Genomic DNA, 26,030 nt, shown 5'->3' on the forward strand with positions numbered 1-26,030 from the left:
ACCCAGATTCAAGGAGTGATGGTGGGGGGGGGGGGTGGAATACATGAAAAGAGAGGAGCTATAAAACATTGTGGGTACTGTGAGAGAAGAAAAAAGATTTGGGGTCCCAGCTCTGCTCCAGAGAAACTAAGAAACCTTCAGGTTACACTTACATGAAGTGGCAAAAGTAAGGGTGAATCTCAGATCTGCTGACTTCCACTTGAATCTCCTCTCCACTGTCAGCTGTGTATACATAAGTGGATCCTAACACAGCTGGATCTGTGATAAGTGGATATCTGTGCTAAGTGGATTATCTTATTATCCACTTATCTGTGATAAGTAGATCCTACTCACAAAGTAATTGTGTGGATCAAGATTAATTAATAGTTGCCACTATTTGATAAAGGTCCCCAGGAAAACATAAACTAAACTGTCTTTGGGTCATAATCTGGATTCAGCTTCCCTGAAAACGAGACCCTTTCATGGAAGTTCCTGGTCCAGTCAGTAGTGCATGGTGGGAAATATGGGCCTCAGCACAGTAAGGGAATCAATCTGAGCTATACTGTGAACCAGGTTTTTGATGCTAGGCAGGAATATAGTCATTGGCAAGGCTTGTTTTCTACCTTCTGCTTATAGAATCCAAACAGCCTACCTAAATTCACTCTTAGAACTATAACCTGCACAGGGTAAGGACTATATAAATGTGTATTGTTCATAGGAAATACGTTCAGCCGTTTATGGTACTGCCTCTTTGTAGACAAGTGCAATTAGCAATTTGAAATGTGTGTGCATTTAGTTGGTGGTCATAGAATTTTTTTTAAAAATTGTTACAAAACAGAGATGTGTTAGGATACCTGCTTGAATTGCTTTTTAAAAAATGTTCAGTGATCTTTATATCTAGGTTAAAATGTTAACGTAAGTACTCTTGGAGGTCAGAGGGCACTCGTGGAGCTACATAATGGAAATAATAATTCCTGATATTTGTATCCTTATTTTATTCCTAATAGCTTGACATAATTTAATGTCTTAGGCTTAAACATTTCTGCAGTTACTCATAAACTGGACCCTTTCTCAGGGTCCCAGTTTACCTGTAGAGCACCAGATACTTTCTATGTAGTGGAAGTGATCTTTGCAAAATGTGAATGTTTGTATCAAGCACCTGAGAAGCAGCTGTGTTAAAGTATGGGTTTTTTTGAAAGTTAAAATAATGACTCTCATTCAAATAATTTATTCTTAGATTTTTTTTCTTTTTTCTTTCTTCACTCAGCAGTCAGTGAACCTCTGTCCTATCTAAGACAGTGGTTACCTACTTGTAACAACTGGTAACCTACCTACCTACCTCTGTAAGATTATACATTTGGCTTCTCTCGTAGATCTCAAAGCCTAGCATAGTGAGACAGACATGAAAGGGTCAGTCCGTTGTAGAGGACACCCACAGAGCTGGCGAAACTTCCAGAGGTCTTCTCCCCTTCACACCTGAGCCTCTCTGAGGGCTTCAATGTGGGCCATTATATACATAATTATTACATATATATATATATATATATATATATATATATATAACAATTATGTGTGTGTGTGTGTATATATATATATATAAAACAATTTAGAACACATCTTTCTCTTCCCTCTTCCCTATAAAAAAATAACTTCTTGCCCAAATCTGGATGTAGGTTTTGTGATTCACACAAATTTCAAGACAGGTAAAAGCTGCATGCTGCTGATAAAATCACTTGTAGCTGTGAAAGCAAAAATGTCACTGGACAGAGTTAAACAAGTAAGACAGACCTCAAGGATATTGCAGTTAGGAGAGAGAGATGAGAATTCAGTGTAAACTCAGGTGAAACAAAGGCCTGGAGAATTTTTTAAGAGCTGGAGTGTGTGTGTGTGTGTGTGTGTGTGTGTGTGTGTGTGTGTGTGTGTGTGTAATGGGGGCAGGGGTGTAGGTGACACTGTGTTTGCTTTACCCAAAGGAAAAGTAAATTTTCTTGTATTTTCATGATAGCATGTAGTTTTGTAACTTGGAGCAAGACTCTTGCTGAAGATTGGTTCTAAGAAAAGGTAGGTCAGGGGCCTAGAGTCAGGAAGAAGCCTGTCTACATTTAGTCAAGCTGACAGAGATAATAAGGCCTTCTTGGGCATAACCCAGGGACGGGGGTGGAAATAAAGGCAGTAGTGCAGTTGTACATAATAATGGCGTTTTTTTGCTTTTGGAAAGTACTTAGGGAAAAACTTCAGAATTCTTATTGTATTTAAATGTACAAAATTGTTCTTTGCTGAGACACCTTGTCCAAGATTGTACATTACTTCTAAGGTTCTGGGTAGTAGATTTATTTAGAATAAATTAATCATAAAGGGAAAGTTATGATTGTGGGTTCTTTTCCATTGGTACAGTTTCATTTAAGCCCATTTACATAGGAAAAATGATTTGTATTGATTTGATCAAGTAGGGAGGATATTGAAAGCCACAGAGTATATGCTTTGATCCCAAAGACAGCTGGAAGCTCCAGAGAAAGAAATGCTTTTAAGGATGATGAATGGTCTCAGTGCTTTTGTACAAAATCAGTATTAAACATAAGACACTATATACATAGACAGTGTCAACGTGCATACACACACACACACACACACACACACCCCAGCCCCAATGGTACCATGCCGTGGTTACAGGAACAGAAGGAAGAATTTCCTGAACGATGTAACTTGGATCAGTCCCTGAAACATCAACAACAGCATTGGCCCAAAGTACAAGATCTAAAGGAGGTCATTGAGCTTAACAAGAGTGTTTGGCTATAGACCAGAAGGTGAGCTACATGCAGAAAGAAAAATGCAGTGTAATGATTTTATTAAATGAATTCAAGATGATATTTTAACTTAGGTTTTTACTATTGAGGAAGCTAAAAATGGCAGGGGGGAACTGATGGATCTCCCCTGTTTATGATAGTTAATTGTTTTGAATGTAATAGATGAATATTATAAACTGACTTTGCCAAAGATATAGGCTGAGGTGTCATGGGTGAAACAGAAGAGAAAGACATAATCTTTACTTTCCATTTGATTTGCTCATAATCTAGCCGGAAATCATGGCACTAATAATAGTATAGTAGTAATAGCAAATGCTTATACAGTAATTACTCTGTGTCCATGACTGTTCCAGATGCTTTAAATTTATAAATAATTTACAACAACCCTACTTACTTGGTGAGGTAGGCAGATACCTAGATGTGATGATGCCATACAGCATGAGGCCCTAATTGCTCTTAGAGTCTGAACAGTGCCTGCTTGTTCTAGCAGACACGGCATGGGTGGTGGACAGATGTGGCTTGGAATTCACGTAGTGTGTCTGCCCCTAAGTACACATAAAATTTTGGGCTTTCACTGGAGCTCTTTGCTACTTAGTTTCAATAATACCAACCTTCTTCTGTCTTTTAAAATGCACATTAAAGATGTGTGTAAAACTTTTTTTTGGAGTTAGCTCTCTACAAATATAAAGAAGTTTTATTTTTAGGTGAGGGGATTATGAGATCACTCATAAAGAAGAAGATAGCTGGCCTCCAAAAGAGTTCAGTAAGAAAAATGGCAGACCAAGTTATGTGAGAAGGAGGGAGCAGCAGGTGATACACACTAGAAGGGACAAAGTATGAGGTTTATAGTGAATAGTTCATTTTAATTGTAGTAAAAAAAAAAAAAAGGTGAGAGGAAGAGGGGTGAACCTCTAATCTGGAAAGAGAAGCTTATTATTTGGGGCTCCTTAGACCGCGGATTGACAAACAACTGCCTGCCTGTCTCTGGACAGCTCAAAAGCTAAGGATGGTTTTACATTTTTAAGTGACTGAAAAAAATTAAAAAAAAAAGATATGTGAAAGTTAAATAGAATTCAAACTTCCTGTCTGTAAAGGAAGTGTTACTGGCACACAGCCAAGTTAGTCCATTTACCTGTGGCAGAGGACATGGTGCCTGCAAAGCCTAAATATTTACTATCTGGTCTTTACAGGAAAATGTTGCTGACCAGTGTCTTAGTTCTAATGCTTACTGTTTTAATCCTAAAGTTCATCATCCTTTGATGGCAGTAAATTTCAACAACCCTATTTGATAGTTTAGGAAAGAATATGTCCAACAAGCTGCTTTCTCTTTCAGCATCTCTGACATAGATGTCACTTGACAGACGAAAAAGCAACTTCTCTGTGGCATCACTAGTTTGGGTCAAAGTGACAGTAATTGGTTTCAGGTTCTTAATAATCCTACATATTTATTTTCTTGTGAGCTGGAGCTTGAACTGTGTTTTGGTCAAATTTCCAAATATATCTAGTCTCTAATGCGATGTAGTTTCAAGTATTGAATAGAATCTGTTTAGACTTTACCTTTATCTCCTTCCCTTTCCCTCTTCTTTGTCTTTCCCCAGTTATTATTTTAACTTTCTTTCCCCGAGTATAACCTTGCTCATTAAATCTAATAGTTATGGAATGTATTGCTTTTGTAGAAATCAATAAGAAAGAGAAACAGGAATTAATATTTTATTGCAAAAGCCTTTTCTTCAATTTGCTTAACCATCCTATCCATCACACCACACCCTTCTTTGAAAATTAGTCTGGCTTATTCTGGTTTGCTCTGAAAATCATTTTGTGTGGCACTTCCTTCTCTCTGGAATCTTGATTCATAGGCTTTCATATGAATTCTTTTATTGCTCGATTTTCAGAATAGCTTTTAGGCAACCAATCATCACACATGATCCTGTGTTTCTTTATGACTTGGCAGCATCCAGATGTCTTTACTGCATGTTGTTGCCTTTTAGACACATTTAAAAAAAACAAGTTGCCACAAAATAATTGCATTCGTTTGTGCAGTAAATGTAAATTATTCTTTCATAAGTCAGTCAAACTTTTACTTGAATACAGAAGGACTAGCTGTCCCTTTGGTAAACCTGAATGAATATCTTAAAAGTTGTGGTTTTGGACTTCCCTGGCAGCACAGTGGTTGAGAATCAGCCTGCCAATGCAGGGGACACGGGTTTGATCCCTGGCCTGGGAAGATTCCCCCATGCTGCGGAGCAACTAAGCCCGTGCACCACAACTACTGAGCCTGCGCTCCAGAGCCCGCGAGCCACAACTACTGAGCCCGCGCACCACAGCTACCAAAGCCCACGCGCCTAGAGCCCGTGCTCCGCAACAAGAGAAGCCACCGCGATGGGAAGTCTGCTCACTGCACCAAAGAGTAGCCCCCGCAACTAGAGAAAGCCTGTGCGCAGCAACGAAGACCCAACACAGCCAAAAATAAATTAATTAAAATTTTTTTAAAAGTTGTGGCTTTGAGTCAATTGAAAAGAAGATGGTAAACAGGGTGTTTTTTTTTTTAATATAGTCTATCTTACATAGACACAATATATAAAAGTAATATTTCTCTCCTAATTTATCAGTTTTATAAATATTATAAGAACAAACTGAGGGGATTCCCTGGAGGTCCAGTGGTTAGGACTCCACACTTCCACTGCTGAGGGCGCGGATTCAATCCCCGATCGGGGAACTAAGATCCTGCAAGGTGCATGGTGTGGCCGAAAAATAAAAATAAAAAAGACTACAAACTGAATAGGTTCATATTCATGCTATGTGTGAGTATGTTTAGAGTGTCTTAAGTAAATGCATTTAGGTAAATAAGAATGCTTTGTTTTATTTTTAGCAGAACCCAAAACCCGGATTACATGTATAGGCCCCAGAAAATTATAATGAAGAGGTCAAGTTTCTTAGAAGAGGATTTGCAGCACAATTACTTGAAGAGCCTTTTCAAAATACATATGCTTGTGACTCATCCTGGGCCTGCTGAATCAAAATATTCTTGGAAGGAGCCAGGAATGTGTTAGAAAGTTCCCCTGAGTGGTTCTGATTCTTACCTTTGGTTGAAGACCATTGGGGTAGAAATATTTTTAGATAATAGACAAAAAAGGTAGCCTCATAAAAATATCACTGATTTTATTAATAAGGTGCTGTTTATGGCGCTGTGTAGCACGTGCCCCAGGATTTTCATGTGAGACCTCAGATAAGAATTAAAACTTGGTTTTCCCACAGTAATCATAAGTTTTTTATAGTCAAGAAAAACAATATACCTGGTTCTTTCTTCCTCTACCTCCCACTCGAGCCCTCTGGATTCTCTGGGGCAAAGGTGTAGTTCCGTTTTGAGGCTCTTGAGGCCTGGATAGCTACATTCTAGCTTTTCCTAATTCATTAAGAATGTATTGAGTTCTTTCAATGTACCAAATTCAGAACAGGAAATTCTGGGAATGCTAGTACTGAACAAAACAGTTTGGAGCTTACAATCTACTAGATGAGACAGCTGTTAAGCAGATAAACATTTGAGTAAAGCTCTCTCTGGCCTAGATATTGTGAAACTGTTCTGAGTATTGGTTTACATATTTTTCATATAAAAAAAAGAGATGAGCCATGGAATCTCTTCATGTCCTATTTATGTGGGAACACACACAACACACATATGGTATATATTTTTATATTTTATATATATGTGTTGTTATATTTTATATAAGTGTATGTACCTTTTGTCATATAGCATATATAGCACACATATGCCCATACACACGATGGATAAATTTAGATTACAATTCTCAGCAGTACATTTTAGCCCATTTTTCTTAATGCTTTTTTATTAAATAACATGTAAAAATGACAAGTAAATTATGCTTTATATGTGCTAGTATTTCTACTGGTTTCTAAAGTTTTTGTTTTTATATCATTAAATGTAACAAATATTTTGGGACAGTTTTTTAGTGGTGAGATTGAGATTGAAAGTCACAACAAGCTGGGACTTTCTGTACCCCCTGAAGAAAGAGAAGCATGTGATTGTCACAGACAAGTTCTACCTGTTGGGCATAGAATTCTTTTTTCACAGATGGTGCTTCATTAGTACAACATTTAATTGCCCTTACAATTTTTTAAGCTACCATATAGTTTGACTTGGGTCACTGTTTTTGAGAAAAGTGTTAGCATGTTAATCCTGTTGAAAAGTTGCAGAATGGTGATTCTAGAATATAACTGTCAACCCTCTAATACAAATAGAGATACAGTGTATACTGATGGCGGAATACTGAAGAGAGAAACAGTGGGTGCTTCATCAAGAAGAATCAACTATGTGTTCAGGCTGTATAACCTCGATATGCCACCTCTTCTGCTACAGCTGCATTTGGAACACTTGAAAGTTAAGGATTGTAAAGGAGTCCCCCAAATCAATGAAAATGACCTTGTAAATGAGAAATTCAATGGAAAGTTATATTTTTCTTCCTTTTTAATGTGCACCCCTGGATACTGCAGTTAAATTACATGCTTGAAGAATACTACCTCGAGGTCCTCTTGGAAAAGATTCTAAAATCATATCAGTTGTCATTCAAAGAATGTTCTAAAGACCTGCATTTGCCCATGCAGCATACGGTGGCAGAGTGGATTAAGTTAGCTCAAAGGTACTTACCATTGTCTATGAGCCAGAAAGCAGCAAGGATTCTGATTGGCATTAGTATTTATTACTTTTGAATGCTGATGGTGCATTTTCCTGGCTGAGTCCATACTATGCTTATTGATGTGCATGAATGAAAAGACTCTGCTTTGCCTTAATTTAATTTTCCTAACAACTTTCTTTATAGGACTTGGATTTTGAAGCCAAAACAAGTTACACGCTACGGATAGAAGCTGCAAACAGAGATGCCGACCCTCGCTTTCTAAGCTTGGGACCGTTCAGCGACACGACAACCGTGAAGATCATTGTGGAAGATGTGGACGAGCCCCCTGTATTTTCCTCACCGCTGTACCCCATGGAGGTGTCAGAAGCTACCCAAGTTGGGAATATCATTGGGACCGTAGCAGCTCACGACCCAGATTCTTCCAACAGCCCTGTGAGGTAAGAGCTCATTGCCCTCCTCTTCTGTAATTTTGCAACAATGTGCCTTTATTCACAACTCATGTCTCTACGTTATGATGCTTTGGGGTCATAGCTAAGAAAAACCAGTTTTGTATACGTATTGAGCCATAGCTGCAGAAGTGAAACAACATCAGAACAGTGCAACATTTTAGTAATTCGAAAATGTGTCACCTGATTATCCAAGGCCATTATTGTGTGGCAGTATCTTTAGGCACCATTGTCATCCACAAGCAGAGCTGATGTGCCTGTTCAGCCAGTTATCCTGAGCTCTTTCAACACAAACTGTGTTCAGAGAGAAAGTGATGCATGTCCTTGTTGTAGGATAAATGCAGATGTTAGAAAACTAATTTTATACACAATTAAATTAGGGGTTAATTTTTCAACAAACCCTTTTTTATATTGGTCTATATGGATAGTATATGTTTGTTAGTTTCTTAATTCCACTTATAAAAAATAAAATAATACCGTATCTATATATAAGGACTATTTAAAAATGTCCTTTCAATAGTCCTGTAGAGAGAGTAGGCACATTGTTATAACCAACTCTGTAGCACTAACAGAATGATGATATGTAAGCGTTTCAAAATATCACAACATTCCAGTTCACACTTTTTACTATAGTTTTACAATCTGAGAGCTACAGGCATGTTTTTGTATATGCATGTATTTGTGTGTGTGTATATGATAAAGCATGTCTTTTTAAGTAAATATTTAATAATATTTAAATGAGTATATAGAACATACCAGAAATTACATTGTGTTTCATGTCTTAATTTGGGTTCGTAAGTAATATTTTTCAGTGTCATGATTTGGATTTTGATTACAAAAGCTAACAACAGATTTAACTTTTAGATTTAACTGATATTTAATGATGCTAAGTGCTTTTGAGCTAACTTCTGAACTAAGTCTGGACATTGCTTACAGAGTATCAAGAAAAATATCTATACGTTAGACAATGACTTTTAGTTAAGAAGAGCTCATAATCTTTTTTCCTCCTAAAATAATAAGCGATTTAGGCTTATTACTTATATAAATAATTACACACATTTAATAATATTAAATATCATTTTATTATTTACATGTAAATAATAATCATATATATGTGTGTGTATATGTAATTAGTACTCTCCTTTCCTTCTCTTTTATTTGACAGTAATATCATAGCCTAGTAAAGAATGGGTATAAACCAATTTTTATTCCAAAAATGAAGTCGTACTCATTGCTTCTCTGTCTTTACAACAAATTCAGGCTATATGGAGGCTATCTTACTCTTAATGCAGTGGTCATAAACCATTTCTAAGAATGTAGCCTTCTGTGCACTAGAATATCTGTGGGTCACAGATGTACTCAGATGGAATAAGCCTTTGCCTCCTCCCTGTAATAGCCCAGGCTTCATTGTCAAACAGCTCCCTGACTTAAGCTCAGCTCCATCTACCGAGTCCCACTGATGTGCACAAATCTGAATTTGGGTTTTGTTATAGCATTGCAACTCTAGTGACATACTTGTCTCCTTTCCCCCAAGGACAACCAACCACAGTACAATCGTAGTCATAGATCAGCTACTCAGGGTAGTCTGACTTCTGCTTAAATCATTTAATTTACTGGGGAGAAAGAGAGAATGCTTTCATAAAATTGAGGATCTGGAAAAATAAAGAGACACACTAATACGTATCGTAATTCAGTACTTCAGTGAATGAGAGGGTTTAAGAAAATTTTGATTTATTGTATTGATATTTTAATCTTATTTTTAAATTTTTTTCTTTACCCATTTCCTTGTGTATTATCCTGTTAAAGCCTTTCAGTGTAAATATCTCACTTTTAATAATATTTTACTTGGAAAAAGTGCAATGTTATATAATAACTTGGGAAAGGAGAAGGGAGAGTAGGACCAAGTGGGTAGTGACTTGAGTTAGAGGTGAAGTGAGTTCTGTGTCTGCTCCCTGAGGCACAGAGAAAGGGCCAATGGCTTCATTCTGCTAATCTTGGAGGTGAAGATCTCTGTGACTTCCATCAGTGAAAGAGCAGCTGGCCAGTGCTGTATTTTTACCTCATTTTTATTTTCTTAAAACTAATCAAGGTGACCTTGAAAGTTCAGGTTAGTACCTCTTACATCCTTTTCTAATCTCTAAGTTGCACAAATAGGGAGAGATTTTGTTCAGAGTGAACTGAAATGTTATGTTGTGTGTGTGTGAATATTTCTTTTGCTTTTGTAAAATGAATTTCTTGACTTAGGCTTAATGCTTGTATTCTTGCAACATTTCTTTGCCTTGCACTATTTTTCATAAGGTCAGAACAATCACTCATAGTTTATTTGCTTCTGAATTTGTCTCTCACATATTTCTCTTTTCCTGTCCATTTATGATCTCTTATAAGAGGCCAGCCTCCTCGTGGTGTAGTTTGGTGAGTTGATGGGTACTCCTAGCAGTAACATTCTCTAGAAGACTGGTTCTCTTCCCAGCACTGCTGTTTTCTGAGTATCCTAGGGGATGTCACTTAGCCTCATAAGTTTCCATATAACCCAGTAAAAAGGAAAACCAACACTTAATCCCTGCTTTGTCCCAAGGTTTTTGAAGATTAAGTGAGAAAGGGAAAATAACTGATGCTTTTAAACTGTCAATCATGCCTAAACTGTTAGGATGTACTGTCATTGTACATCGCTATTATTATAGTTTATTGTTTTCATGGCATTTTAATTTCAAGGTCAATAAAGTCAATGAAGAGAGACATTTTACAAGCAACTGTATTGGCAATCTGTATTGAACGTTGGTTAGTATTCACATATTTTCCAATATGTAGAAAATATTACATAGTCGTTTAATGGACATAAACATGTATTGGCATTGGGCACTCAAGTAACTTTCAAAATGTAAGCCCTCTTCAACAGAGGCCAGTGGAGGAGTAGATCACACAGTCTGCCGAGGTCCTAGGAAAAGTGAATCTCCAGGCTGAGATGGAAGCTGAGGACTCTTACAGTTGTGAGCTTTGTGCTTCTGCACCTTTAGGAATATCGTAGTTCTTAGAGGAATGGAAAAGCAGTATTTGTTTCATCGTAATTGTTTAAAATTAGGCCAATAGTATTTGAATTGTAAAAGAGTACAGGAGGGTGGATAATTAGTGTTTGAATTCATTGACATTCTTTGTAGTGTAATACTGAAATCTAGCATATGCCATTTACATTTGGAATATTTTCTGATATATGGGGCAAGAGATTAGAATTCTAGAAAGAAATACATGTACTTGCCTCCAGCAAGGTAAATTGAGATTTCTTCCCATATGACCCATGCCTTGCCTAGTTTTTTTTTTTTTTTTTTTTACCTATTCCATTAATGTACCAACCAAAAGCTCTTTGCATCTGCCCTTTCCTTAAAACAAGATGAGGGCATCTACGTTACTGTTGGAACCTTACCATTTGGTTCCATTTGACTGTTTAGAAGTATAGTAAAAGTAGATTGAAAGGTTAAATGAACCCGGAGCCCAGTGGCTGGCCAGAATATAACACCTTTGTGAATTGGTATGTCTTGTTATGGCTTGCCCACTATCCAGAGGGCTTACCTGGCCCACCATTTCATGTACACTTTGCCTTCGTCTTTCCTGATATGAAAACTAGAAGCCAAAGCTGGAAATTAGGTAATACTTGAGATTATGTAGGAAAAAAAGAGATTTTTCTGAAAGCAAAAGTGGGTAATTGAGGGCCAGCATGTTTCTGGCTTTTTATTTTTTATGTAGTTGCCTACCATTTCATGTAAATTTTGGCCCCAACTACCAAATATCAGGCTCTGTCTATTGAACTTGGAAGGACAGATTGTGTTCTGCTGATTCTGATCATTTTTATGAATGGTAAAAGCTTTGCTTCTGTGTTTCTCGTCAGTAAGATGGTAAAAACTATAAGAACAGCCTAGTGTTCAGAGGACTGTTATTTCTTCATGTCAGCATCCATAGGCTGATCAGTGAATCAACATATATTGATTAAGAACCTGCTTTGTGCACGACACTGGGAAAATACAGGAAAAACAAAGATGAATAAAACATTTCCCTTCACCTCAAGGAACTTACAATCTGGCTGAAGAAATAAGATTCCATAATAGTTAAACAATACAAGGGGGAAAAGTGCCAGCTCTGTCAGAGGGCAAATTGTGAGATAAATACTAATCACTCCAAGGTCATTGGACATGAGACTTCATTTGAAGGAGTGTAAGCATAAGCTGGACTTTGAGGGATGGCAGGATTTGGACAAGCCAAAGAATTACATAAGGTCTGTTTATGTTTTATGTAGTTATATCCTAAGAGTCTAGTGCTGTCTTATGAAATCACATTTATTCTGTAGGTAACACAGCAAGCCCAAAGTCCCTGTGCTTAAAACAGCCAATGAATTGAAATGTATTATTACAAGTAAGATCAGATTTGAAGAAGGGTGATTAAGAAGTGATGGAGATCATTTTCAGCATTTCTAACAATCCAAATACAGAGCTAGAGTTGTATTTATGTTCAAGGATACAAGGATGATAATAATATTTACCTGCAGGCTCTTTTGGCATTCCTGGTATGGTATGTCCTCAGAAAAAAGGGGATAAAATAGTATCAGATATTACATTATGTAGTGTGACTAGTCTGAGCACACGTGGGGTGTTTGAATAATTCAGTGTGTACTTTAAGTGGCTTGTATACATGCATGTATTTGTACATATTATTTTAATCTAAATTATGTGACTATCTCACAGAATTAAAGGGAAGGTTGAACAGCCAGTCTTCAGAAAAGAGAGGAGGAAGGTTTCTCTTTAAATACGAGTAGCAAGAGTGAGCTGACAGCCTCCTCTGAACATGGCAGTGGATGCACCACTGGCAACATTTTTTTCCTCATGGCTCTGTTTAAGGTTCACATTTCTTGGAAAGTTTTTTTAGTCCTGTCTTAGGACACGTGTCCATCTCTTACCCAGGAAGTTCTGGGCATTTTCATGGTGAGTCCCATCAAGATTGCATGAGATCGGGAAGCTTGAAATCCACAAGGGAAAATTGAGTTGCCGTTATCCGAAGAAGGGGGTGAGGCTGCAGACAGTGGCACCACTAAGTACTGAACTCAATAGCTTATTTTGAAGTAATTTATTTCCCATTAGAGCCCTATAAGGCAAGCGTTAACATTCCGCTGTTATAAATAAACATGACTCTAGTTAGAAAATGTGGTTCTAGGATTTTAGCAAGTTCGGTATCAAAACCTGTACACTGCTCATAGCAACACACACACACACACACATACATGCACATGTGCATAAATTTCTTAAGCGATTAAGGTTTCAACTCAAATGATTCAGTTATTTCTATTGATCAGATTTGTCGGTGTTTATTATGTTACCTTTTCCATATAGGGAGTAGCATTTGTGTTAATGTAGCCCACTCACCTTCATACTCTATTTGTGAATATCAACGTGCATATCCATAGCTGGGTGATACGAATACTACTTGTGAATATGGAGAGGGCCATTTTAGTTGATCTTCGCAGCTTATTGAACAGCAGCACTGGTAACTACAGGCATTTATTAGGGGATTGATTTTGTTTCAGATGCACAGAACACTGAGGATATTCAGATGTATAAGATGCGGTCCCAACCCACTTGTTATCTAGCTGGAGGAGAGATCTTAGGTGAAAACTTATTAAAAAAATCCAATGTTAAATCTGGAAATGAGAAATCATCTTGTAAAATTTTCTCATTTTACAGATAAAGAAACAGAAGAGTACAAATGGCGAATGAAAAGCCCAAATTAGTACGGTAGGTTTGCTGCAAGATTGTGGCTATAAATATTGCCCAGTCTGTGGTTCGTGGTGGTGCAGCACAGGGAGCTTGTAGTGAAGTCCATGGGCCCCGTATACTGCAGGCTTTCTTAAAAAGGCTCAATTTCTGAAGTAAGTCGGAAGGCTTGGTGCCTTACCAAGGCAGAGGATTGTCTTTAAGGAGTTGTAGGACTACAGTAATTGGAAGGAGGAAGCATAGGAGTAAAGAAGGGCCAACATGAGGAAAGGCACTTCAATGGAGATACACACCATATTGTCATTTAATCAATTAATACATCAGTGTAACTGTCTTAGAGTTTTAGATAGAGCAGTGGAAAAAAAATGAAAATAGGCTGAATTCTAGAGTTGTAGGTAGTAGAGACTAAAAGCTCCTCTATGTGCGATGTGATATATACTGGAAAGATGGTTCAGACAGACACGGTTCTGAATCCTGGTTCCATCAACAACCAGCTGTGAGACTTTAAAAGTCCAATACTGACATACAGCAATAATGGTACCTGCTTGCCTTAGTTAGAAATTGTGCTTGGCTGGTTGAAACAAAGGTTAACACTAATGACTTACCAATGAGAAGTCTGGAGCCAGGCAATCAAAGACTGACACCTTGGCAGGATAATGTCATCATGGGCTTGGCTTCTTCTGTCAGGCACTCATCACCTCATATTTACAAGGTGACTTTTGGGTTGCTTTCCACTGTGTTCATGTCCCACATGAGATAGAGGGGAAGGGGCAAAAATCAAATGCCAGCTGAATTAGCAACTCTGTCCTATCCTGAGGGAGTTTTTCAATGATGCTCAACACAACTTTCTTTTGCATCTCATTTGTTAAACCTTAGCTGTAAGGACACTGCATCTACAGGGAGGCTAGCAAGTGTAGTTTTTCAGCTGGACACATGGTTGCCTCCAACAAAAGCAGGGATCTATTAATAAGAACTAAGGGCAAGTGGATATTAGGTGTGCAAGTAAAAGTCTCTGTCACACATGACCTTACATAGCTGTTTGAGGATTAGGAAAAAAATGTATATGTTTTACATTCTCAGTATATTTAGAGGGAGGGACAGGTTGATGAATCTGCTTTTGGATATTCTGAGCTTTAGTTGAACATGTTGCTGGTATCTGGAGTAGTTTAGGAAATCTCAGAAAAAGGATTGAGGCTGGTTATTGAGATTTGGAGGTGTCTGCATAAAAATGGAGAGGGCAGAAGCTTTAACTGCTAGTGCTGCAAAAATATGGAAGTGCTCTCTTTCATTGGTCACTCCAACATTACAGTGAAAGAGGTCAAGTATTTTAGGTTGTAATTTATAGAAACTAGAGGGGTCGTTGTGAGCGTGCACACCACTAACTGCAGCAGAAGTTGCTTTAAAGATAACTTTGGGTCATGATTAGAGAAACACCAGTCTTTTTCTTTCCTGTTCAGCCTCTAATTGATTCAGGCAACTGTATTTCTCTGTCCTTAAGCCAGTAGATCCGGAGCTGCAAAGAGTGTGCTTCTCCCAGCTTCTTCAGAACCCTTTCTCTCTTTTGGCTCACTCAGCCCTCCCAGATTCTAATTCAGAGACAATTTCCCCCACTCACTCTAAAAAGTGCCCGTATTTTCTTTATTTCTCTTGGTTAAGGATTTTTTTTCCCCTCCTTCAGGTAACTTTATCATTAGCTAATGTCTCACACATAAATTCTCGTTTTTTGCATGTCCAGAGGGGCTGGTAGAAAATAGGGAACCCCTTTAATACTGGGGGTATCTCAAGTCCTTGTGATTAAGAAATATAATGACCACTGTGACTATTTTCCATGGTTTGTCTACTCCTGATCCTTGCCCAGGTTTCCACCTCTTCTCAAGATAATTCCTCAGTCTCTTCCCACACCTGTCCCAGTTTCCTTCACTGAGAATAACAATTTGTTGGTTTTCTCCTAAATACTTATTATAGATTGCTACCTTTCAAAATATTTTGTTTATATACTGTATTTCCTGAGATAGAGCGACGCATGCAGGTCCTCCAGATTAATTGCTGAATGTATGAATGAGTGAAAGGGAGACATAAGAATATCAGAATAATTCACGAAATACCAAATACATATATATGAGGCTATTTAGTGAAAGCTAAGCAAGAGTTATAAATATTTTAAAATATACTGAATTGTGGTAAGCATTTCATGTTGTATGTAAGTCAAGTCATCACGCTGTAACCTTAAACTTATATAGTGCTGTATGTCGATTATATCCCAATGAAACTGGAAGAAAAAAATTTAAAAGAAATAAAAAATAAAGATACACTCAAGTTATAAGTGGAAGCTACAGAGTTTATGGTTTAGAAATAATATTTGGATGATAGAAACTTTGGTGTCCATTCTTCTCAAAATTTATAGAAGCATAGGTGATAACTACATCCCCACAAGATATAGGGGTTTTTCTATGAGGTGAACGGAGGTTGGAGATATTTAACATATTAAATGAATTCTCAAGTTTAATATCCTTTATTCGAATGCTGGGAGTTTTGAGACTATTGATAATAGAGGCAAATGTTTTAGTTATTGACTTTAGCTCAGTGGGGGATTACATGAACTCATTAAGACAGATATATGCCAAGTTCAAGGCCTTTTTGCTTTGTAAGAATCTAAAAGTCTGTTTTTTCCTGAATATACAAACATTACCATAGTAGTTTGAAAAAAAAATGAACAGTTCAGGCTTTTAGTATTGTCTCGATTGATGCATGAGTGCGTGGGTATTGAGTTATAATCTTCATGTCAAACATTAATATTAATTATTCTATTACCATTGGATTATATATATATATATATAATATATATATATACATATAATTAAATACTTATATATGTATAATCGTTGCATACATAGAGAATACGTTAATACTATGAAATATTGGCATATAATGTTTTGACTAAAGCAACATTTCAGAGAGAAAATCTAGGTCTTCCATGTAATTGAAAATTAAAGTCTATTTTTAACATTAAATAAACTCATTTCTTGTTTGCATGGCTGTTGTGTGGGAAGTAGATTGTAGACAATAAAAATTGAAGTATGTTGATAAGGAGTAAAATGATACAAAGTCTAGGCTAAAGTAGGCGGTAGCTTGGAATGATATCTACTGTCAAGTACTATTGACAACTTGGATGCAGGGACAAGAAAGAAAAACAAATCTAGGTTTTTAGTTTGAGTAAGCAAGTGACTGGTAGTGTCATTTGCTCAGGTGGAAACGCGTGAGGGAGGAGGAGGTTTGGGGGTTGCTAGGAGACAACATCGGTCTGGGCACGTTACATTTCAGTGAACGTTGTGTATTTATGTGGTTCGACTAAGTAAGTAATTCAGTATGTAAGTTTGGTTGGCCAAGGAGATTTTATATAAATGTAGGTGTCATCAAAAATATAGAAGTGAGTTAAGCGATAGGACCCTGTAAGTTGCAAGGAAAAGTGTTTATCCAAGAAGAGAAGGGAATCCCTGGGAAAGGTTTTGGGGGAGTGCGAGTAGTCAGAGGTCACAAAGGGGAGGGTAAACCAGCCAAGGTGACTGAAAGGAGCAGAGAGTGAGGTAGGAGAACAACAGGGAATATGTGGTATTAATAAAGGCAGAAGGAGAATGTGTTTTGAGGAGTCATCAGTGGTCAATTGAGGTAAATTTAAATGAGATAAAAAGTAATAAAAGAACAGAAAAGTGAACAATGGATTTGACAATATGGAGGCCAACGATGAACTTGACACAAATGGAAGAAATTTGTTTTTTAAAATAGAAAACACACGTTTTTGATTCAAATAAAGCTATATAGATGGAAAAGGATCCAAATCCCAGGAAAAACATTCTTGAGGTCAGCAGATAGGATGGATAGCTCAAGTAGAATGGTTTGATTTTGATTTGAATAAAGATACTTAGCTACAATAAAAGGATGGTAAGTAGAGGGTATGGGGAAACTCAAGATTTATTTTTCCTCTCATATCTCATGTAGCACAGATCCTGGAGGTGAGGGTGAGTACGTTTTGTACTGCCTTTGCCATTTTCAAACTATTTAATTTTCTTTTCCCTTTCAAACTCTCAACTCTTTTGTAGAATGCATCACCATACTTTACTCAAAATCTTTCACGTTGCTATCAACCATCAAATATATAGTAATCACACTGATTTGTTGAGGATTTTAGTACACAGATTATTTTATTTCTCCCCACCGTCACTTTTGGCTTCTCACTTTCTTGGTCGTCTTGACTTTAATGATCTGTTTCTCTGCCTCAGTTTTGTCATAGATTCTGATGAACATACCCTTGGCTTGCTAACTCTCATAGATACACTACTACTGTTGAAAATCAACTTCAGGCATCTCATTCTTTGTCAGCTACTTCCCACTCCAGCAATTCTGCATCCTGGTAAAGTCCCACCACCGATTGGTGCTACCAGAATCTTCTCGATGTCAATCTGCCTTCCCTTATTTCCTCAGTTCTCTCTTACAAACTTAGAGACCGTGGACCTTCATTATCATCACTCACATGTTGGTACCCTCATCCTCCTAACCCTCTTCTCCTCTCATTGTCCATCACTGGTTAAACCCAACCCTCTCCTTTTAATGCATCTTCAAATACATAGATGAGAACAAAGCAAGACAGACAGATGGGATGACTGGTTTTACATTAAGTCAATGGAAATAAATCTCAAAGGGGCAATCCACAATGCTCAGCTATTCTATTATATTCTCCCTAGTATATGCATTTTTGTCTCTTCTCAAAAAAAGGAATTTTCTCTTCTCCTCAAACCTCCTCTCTTCTCCTTAGTTGACAACCTTGTCTCCTATGCCATCAAGAAAACAGAAGCCATCAAAAATAACTTTGTAATATTCTCAAATACCTGTTGCTTCACAAAGACAATACTATTTGTTGATCTGTGGTCAGTTTTTTTGTAACATTTTCCTATGCCTTCTCTTTCCTTTTTAAGTTTCTTGCATCTTGTTATATAGCAGACTAGTAGTAGATGATTCTATTTAATAATAGTAGTTGAACTACTATGGAAACAGAGAATACTTTCTGAAATTAGGTGTGTGTTTATCTGTTTGTTCATTTGTGTAATTATTTGCTTTTAAATGAGAGTCCTTATTTCACCCACCTAGAAAGACAAGGGCATTTGAAGATAGTCATTAATGAGGGAAGGGTGAATTTTGTATATGAATCAAAAAATAGCATAATTGAACAAGAATACAAGTAGAGTGGTAGTTATTTACTAATATTTAGATAGAGATATTTTGAGAAAATCCTTTACACACCAAAATATTTATGTAATTTGAGGCATTCTACTTTTTAAAAAATTTTTATTTTATATTGGATTATAGTTGATTTACAATGTGTTAGTTTCAGATGTACAGCAAAGTGATTCAGTTATACATATACATACATCCATTCTTTTTCAGATTCTTTTCCTATATAGGTTATTACAGAATATTGAGTAGAGTTCCCTGTGCTATACAGTAGGTCCTTGTTGATTATATCGTATATGTTAATCCCAAACTACTAATTTATCTCTCCCCCCACCTTTCCCCTTTGGTAACCATAAGTTTGTTTTTGAAGTCTGTGAGTCTGCTTCTGTTTTGTAAACAAGTTCATTCATATCACTTTTTTAGATTCCACATATAAGTGATATCATATGATATATGTCTTTTTCTGTCTGACTTACTTCACTTAGTATGATAATCTCTAGGTCCATCCATGTTGCTACAAATGGCATTATTTCATTCTTTTTAATGGCTGAGTAATATTTCATTGTATATATGTACCACATCTTCTTTATCCATTCCTGTGTTGATGCACATTTAGGCTGTTTCCATGTCATGACTATTGTAACTAGTGCTGCTATGCACATTGGGGTGCATGTATCTTTTCGAATTATGGTTTTCTCTGGATATATGCCCAGGAGTGGAATTGTTGGACCACAGGATAGTTCTATATTTAATTTTTTAAGGAGCCTTAATACTGTTCTCCATAATGGTTGTACCAATTTACATTCCCACCAACAGTGTAGGAGGGTTCCTTTTTCTCCACACTGAGGGGTTCTGCTTTGAAACATGTCTGTGGAACCCTGGTCAAGGCCCCCAAATGAGCAATATAAAAACAGAAAGGTTAAGACCAACCTGATGTAATGAAGACAAAAGATGTTTCTAAGTATATGTGAATGGGTCAGATGTCTACATAACTTTCATTTTAGAGGGACCTCTAATCGTGGCCAGGGCTACTAAATCTGATGAGAATGTTTTTTAGGAGCCACAGTGTGGAGTTTGTAACGGCATATTCAAATCCACTGTGAAGATAATTATACTACTGTCTTTATTTTGTACTGTTGGACAGAAAAGCAGAGATTACTGACAAGCAGGTTATGAATCAACTGGAACATTGGTGAAGTTTTAAACTAGACATATTTTATGTTAGTATGACAGATTGTGGAGTCAGCAGAATTTGGTGATTGGCTATGCAATTAATGAAATAAATTCAGCAAATTATAATCAAACAAATATTGAAGTGTTTTTTTTTAACATTCAATTAGGTATTCAATTGACAGAAACACAGACTTGGAGAGATACTTCAATATTGATGCCAACAGTGGAGTTATTACAACTGCCAAATCTCTGGATCGAGAGACAAATGCTGTTCATAATATCACAGTCCTTGCAATGGAGAGCCGTAAGTTGTAAGGTTTAACATTAAATTAGAATGGAGGACGTTGAGAGTGGAGAATGGGTTGGCATGAGTTTACAGTTTTGACTTGAATTTTACTAGGTGTTTGAATTCAGCAAAATTTTGAAATTTTCTCATTTCAAGCTGCAAAATATTTGTATTCTCTAACTTTATTCGCTAATACTTACAAAGTTAGTGAAAAGAGGTTACCATAAAATAATGGGCCTGAGTTACCCTCAGAGGGCTTCTGCTTGTTTTGTGGTCATACTTTGTGCTGCATTTATGCTGACATGGGGTTGGTCCCGTAGTTTACAAAAAAAATAGTAAATTGATCTCTAACCAAGACACCCAGATTTCTACATTTTCATATTGAACTAATTTTGGTCCTTGATAAGAAAAACATTGAGAGAACAATGCATAATTATACTGTGTTCATGTTATATACATATGTAATAGGTACATAGTATATACACATATTCATACAAAAATCAGCTCTAGCATCAAAGAATATTGAAATTCCTGGCTTATTTGTCACTGTGTGTGTGTGTGTATGACATTTGGATCAGAGTTTCCATTGCTCCCTTTAAAGTCTACAGTGTTGTGGTTCTAGATTTTATTCAAGTCTTAGTCATTTCCTTATTAGATTGTGCTTTAGAGAGGCAAATATTTTTGCTTGATTCTAATCGTTTTAAATATGAGTTTCCTATGTAAGATGGGGTTGGAGTAATAGCTTTACTCTGAGCACAAGCAGACTGTGGAGATATTGTGGGTTCGGTTCCAGGCACCACAGTAAAGTGAATATCACAATGAAGGGGTCACACAGATGTTTTCGTTTCTCAGTGCATATGAAAGTTGTGTTTATACTATACTGTAATCGGTTAAGTATATAATAAATAGCATTTTGTCTAAAAAAAAGGTTACACTTTATTTAAAAAATACTTTACTGCCAAAAAATGCTAACTGTCATGTGATCCTTCAGCAAATTATAGAAGGAACATTAGGAACGTCAAAGATCACTGATCACAGATCACCGTAACACATATAATAATAATAATAAAGTCTGAAATATTATGAGAATTACCAAAATGTGACAGAGACACAAGGTGAGCAACTGTTATTGGAAAAATGGGACCCATTGACTTGCTCGATGAAGGGTTGCCAAAAACCTTCAATTTGTAAAACACACAGTATCTGCAAAGCGCATTCAAGTGAAGTGCAATAGAATGAGGTGTGCCTGTAAATGATAAAATGTTTTCCCGTTTATTAGAGAATCCATCTCAAATAGGAAGAGGCTATGTGGCCATCACTATACTTGACATCAATGACAACGCCCCTGAATTTGCCATGGACTATGAGACCACCGTTTGTGAAAATGCCCAGCCAGGCCAGGTGAGAGTCTCCAGAATACCACGCTCCTCGTTCGTGATTCCTTTAAAGATGCCCAGCGGCGGTTGCCTTTGAAATCCTGCCAGCTTTAAGATAAAATATAATCAGCATGTTTCAGCAAAACTCACGCTTTGATGTGTAGCATAAACTAATATTAAAGGAACTTTCAAATTCTGTTTAATTGGCATGATGAAAATTCTCTGGAAGAAAAGGTAAACGTTGTAAAAGCCGTGCTAAACGGTTAAGGGCTTAGGCTTTTTTAAGGAGAAATATAGCATGTTAAGCTCGATTGGGCCGCTTCCCACATTACACCGCGGGGCTTAAGTATCTTCAAGTTGTAAGAATTAAGTGTAGTGTAATCTCCTTGTGGTTTGGTCTACTCATCCATATTCTCAGTGTCCTGTGATGTTTATCGACATGGTATAATCAGTTGGCACAGCTTATTTCTGAGGTTCACAAAAGTAAATTCAAATATGAATTTTGAAAAGGACATGATTTGATTTTCAGAGCCCTTTTTTTTTTTGGCGGTACGCGGACCTCTCACTGTTGTGGCCTCTCCCGTTGCGGAGCACAGGCTCCAGATGCGCAGGCTCAGCGGCCATGGTTCAAGGGCCCAGCCACTCCGCGGCATGTGGGATCCTCCCGGACCGGGGCACGAACCCGTATCCCCCACATCGGCAGGCGGACTCCCACCCACTGCGCCACCAGGGAAGCCCCAGAGTCCTTTTTAGATTGGGTTCATATTAGTACACCTGACGCCGCCGCCTGCCCCCTCTCCTCACACGGCTCAGTCAGGAAGATGGTATTTATCATCCGTGTGAAGTTGCTCTGTCCTGCCTCACAAAACAGCTGAGCACACCAACATGCTTTTAAGTTTTACATTCCCTATTCCTAGGTTATCCAGAAAATCAGTGCTGTCGATAAAGATGAGCCATCCAATGGACACCAGTTTTATTTCAGCTTAACAATGGATGCAACGAATAACCACAACTTCTCATTGAAAGATAACAAAGGTAAGGTATAATTTTTTTCGTCAGAGGAGGCAACAGGTAGAAGCTTTCTAAGCAAGTACTTTTTCTCACTCAGGAATGCTGATTATGTAATTTTTTTTTCTTCATACCAGCGAGGACATAATTAAAGGGCAGTGAGCCCCTCAAGTAATTTTTATCTATGGATTTGCTGTCATGAAGAAGAAACTGCTACTTAAATAATTTTAGGCCTAAATCCAAAGAAGGGGGGAAGCCAGATCCATCTCTCTCTATCTTTACTTCTAGACATTTGCCAGCTCCATCTCTCTCTATCTTTACTTCTAGACATTTGCTTCCTTACTTGTATACCAAGCTCTTCATCCAGAGTATCTAATCAGTTGAGGACCAGCTAAATGCCTTAACAAGGATTATACTACCTAGGCATAACCTGAAAGTTTAGGAAAATAATTGGACTTAACACATTTCAACCTAAATCAACTTTGACTTAATATTTCAATGCCAACATCAGTTGTTTTATTTTTAACATAAAAATAAAAGTAATCCTTGCAAATAACAAATATACTCTTTATGGAGAGAAATATAAAATTAAAAAAGAACAAAGAATTCCCTATCATCCCAAATGCCGTTTCTCTGCTTCAAAGATAAACACTCTTAATCAGTTTTATAAATGTCATTTTTACAAATACCTATAGGTAGGTTCTGGTTTTGCTCAATTATATAAACATATATATATATATATATATATATATATATATATATATATATATATACACTTCTAGACATAGAGACAGTATATAGACAATTGTAAAAACTTTCAAAGGAAGCATGAGAACTTGCTATCTATTGTCTAATTTTGAATACTCTTCTTTCTCTCTCTCTCTCTCTCTCTCTCTCTCTCTCTCTCTCTCTCTCTCTGTATAGAGAAAGGAGTATACCCCAACAATATAGGAAATGTAATTCTTCCAGTTTGAATGTGTTACTCAGCTTTCAGATAAACAAAATGTAGAAATAAATTTGTTAGTTAAGTCTGGCTTATCTAAAAATATTTGCTTTCAGAAGATGGACATTATAAGTGCTTTTGCCTGAAGTCACCACTTATTTTACTGCAGGAAATTCAACTTTGGCCTCAGAAATTCAATCTGAAAATAATACATGTTTCTGATCCCGCTCTCTGCTAAAGGAGGATACTGTCTTTTCCCCGTAGTAACATAAAAGGAAGCACATTCTCTATGTGGGTAATCCCAAACTCTCTGACTTAATCATAGTTGGAAAGGACAATTCTCAGCATTTGCAGTCATCCAGCACAAATGCAGAGAGGGGAGTTTATGATTTTCCCAAGAAGGGTCTGAACGTTTCCCCCATTTGTTATCATCCACTAGCACCATGATTGTAGGACAGCACAGGCACTAAAATGGCTGGATTTCCAGGACATTGACACAGCCACACAATTGAAAGATTTCCCCAAGGGCAAGCCTAGAGCTCCCTCATCTGTGGGAATCTTGGAGGAAAACATAAGGAATAGGAAGAAAGAACGTCAGTGTGTGTGTGATTTGATGTCAGGCATGTTAGATTACAAATCAACAACTCTGAGAAAACTTTGTGTGTCAAGTCATAAATATGTATAACATCTGAATGGTTGGAAGGCAAAGACAAGGGGTGTGTGTGTCAAGGGTACAGAAACATACTCAAGACAATATGCTTCAACAACTCCATGTGTAGTTTTTTTAATGAACACTCTTGAATTCATACATTTTAAAATAAAAGATTTGTTTACATAAAATCCTACCAGCTGGAATCTGAAAACCAAACACTTTTCTTCCTACTACACTTTATAATTCCAGTCTCATGTGTGCTTGCTGTTCTGTGCTGTTCGAGACAGAACAGATTTCAGCTTGTTCTTTCATTAGAGTATTGTTCATTCTTTCATGTCATTGGATAAAGCACACTGGGTAAAACTATGGTCCTGGTGTTCCTTCTTTTCCATTATATTTTCATTGCTCTAAATTTTAAAATCACATAAATTCCATTATTAATTAATTAAGACAAGTTAACTGAACAAATTGTTAGCAGATTAAAAAATCTATTTCTGATATAGAAATCACAGTTGTGTCATAGAGACTTACTGATCACCGTTAAAAGTTTCATAATTACCATAATAGGTTAGATGAAACAGAATATTGAATATATTATAAATTAAACACAAATGACCTATTTTATCACTGACAAAATGTTTATATACATGGTGTTTTGGTAACCCTGTGTACCAGTACGAATTTTTAAAAATTACACAATAATTCCTCTTTTGAATATCTATGCATACTCATTTTAATTAAAACTAGAGTGGCTTATTTTACTTCTTTCTATATTGGGCTTGGAACTTGTCCAAGAAAAGATGGATTGGAAATTTCACCTATTCTATCTGATGATGATGCAAAAATACTTAACCTGTTAATTTTTATTATCTTCTCTATAAGCATATGGTTTGAAATGTTAAGATTAGTAAAAAGGTATATGTAATTTTTACAAAGTTGCAGGTAATGTAATAAATGATGTATAAACATTTTCCCATTCAGTTTTACTTTATAACTGTTTCTTTGGATATAACCATATAGCATGACATAAATATATTAAAACATATTCACATGAACCAATATTTGGAAATATGGCTCTCTGTCAAAAGAAGCTAAGGAGAGTGACTTAAGTCAGATAAAGATTTTTTAGATTAATTAATTTATTTTTTTAACATCTTCATTGGAGTATAATTGCTTTACAATGGTGTGTTAGTTTCTGCTGTATAACAAAGTGAATCAGCTATACATAACATATATCCCCATATCCCCTCCCTCTTGCGTCTCCCTCCCACCCTCCCTATCCCATCCCTCTAGGTGGTCACAAAGCACCGAGCTGATCTCCCTGTGCTAAGCGGCTGCTTCCCACTAGCTATCTACCTTACGTTTGGTAGTGTATATATGTCCATGCCACTCTCACTTCATCCCAGCTTACCCTTCTCCCTCCCTGTGTCCTCAAGTCCATCTCTACATCTGTGTTTTTTTTTTTTTTCTTTTTTTTTTTTTTAGTTTCTGCTTTATAACAAAGTGAATCAGTCATACATATACATCTGTTCCCACATCCCTTCCCTCATGCATCTCCCTCCCTCCCACTCTCCCCATCCCACCCCTCCAGGCGGTCACAAAGCACCGAGCTGATCTCCCTGTGCTCTGCAGCTGCTTCCCACTAGCTATCTACCTTACGTTTGGTAGTGTATATATGTCCATGCCTCTCTTTCGCTTTGTCACAGCTTACCCTTCACCCTCCCCATATCCT

General features: G+C 37.0%; 1 protein-coding gene across 1 annotated transcript in view; it reads left to right on the top strand.

The window, feature by feature from the left end:
• CDH7 (cadherin 7) overlaps positions 1-26,030 on the top strand; it is a gene marked incomplete at both ends in the record, with an annotated part of 124,370 nt that overhangs the window by 73,548 nt on the left and 24,792 nt on the right. Inside the window, 4 exons of the mRNA XM_079717575.1 lie at positions 7,619-7,872; positions 20,201-20,337; positions 21,599-21,720; positions 22,613-22,730. Of these exons, the coding sequence (XP_079573701.1) occupies positions 7,619-7,872; positions 20,201-20,337; positions 21,599-21,720; positions 22,613-22,730 (631 nt within the window). The remainder of the gene's footprint in view (positions 1-7,618; positions 7,873-20,200; positions 20,338-21,598; positions 21,721-22,612; positions 22,731-26,030) is intronic.

This window comes from Hyperoodon ampullatus, assembly GCF_949752795.1.
Source record: "Hyperoodon ampullatus genome assembly, chromosome: 13".
In the NCBI taxonomy this organism is placed as follows: domain Eukaryota; kingdom Metazoa; phylum Chordata; class Mammalia; order Artiodactyla; family Ziphiidae; genus Hyperoodon; species Hyperoodon ampullatus.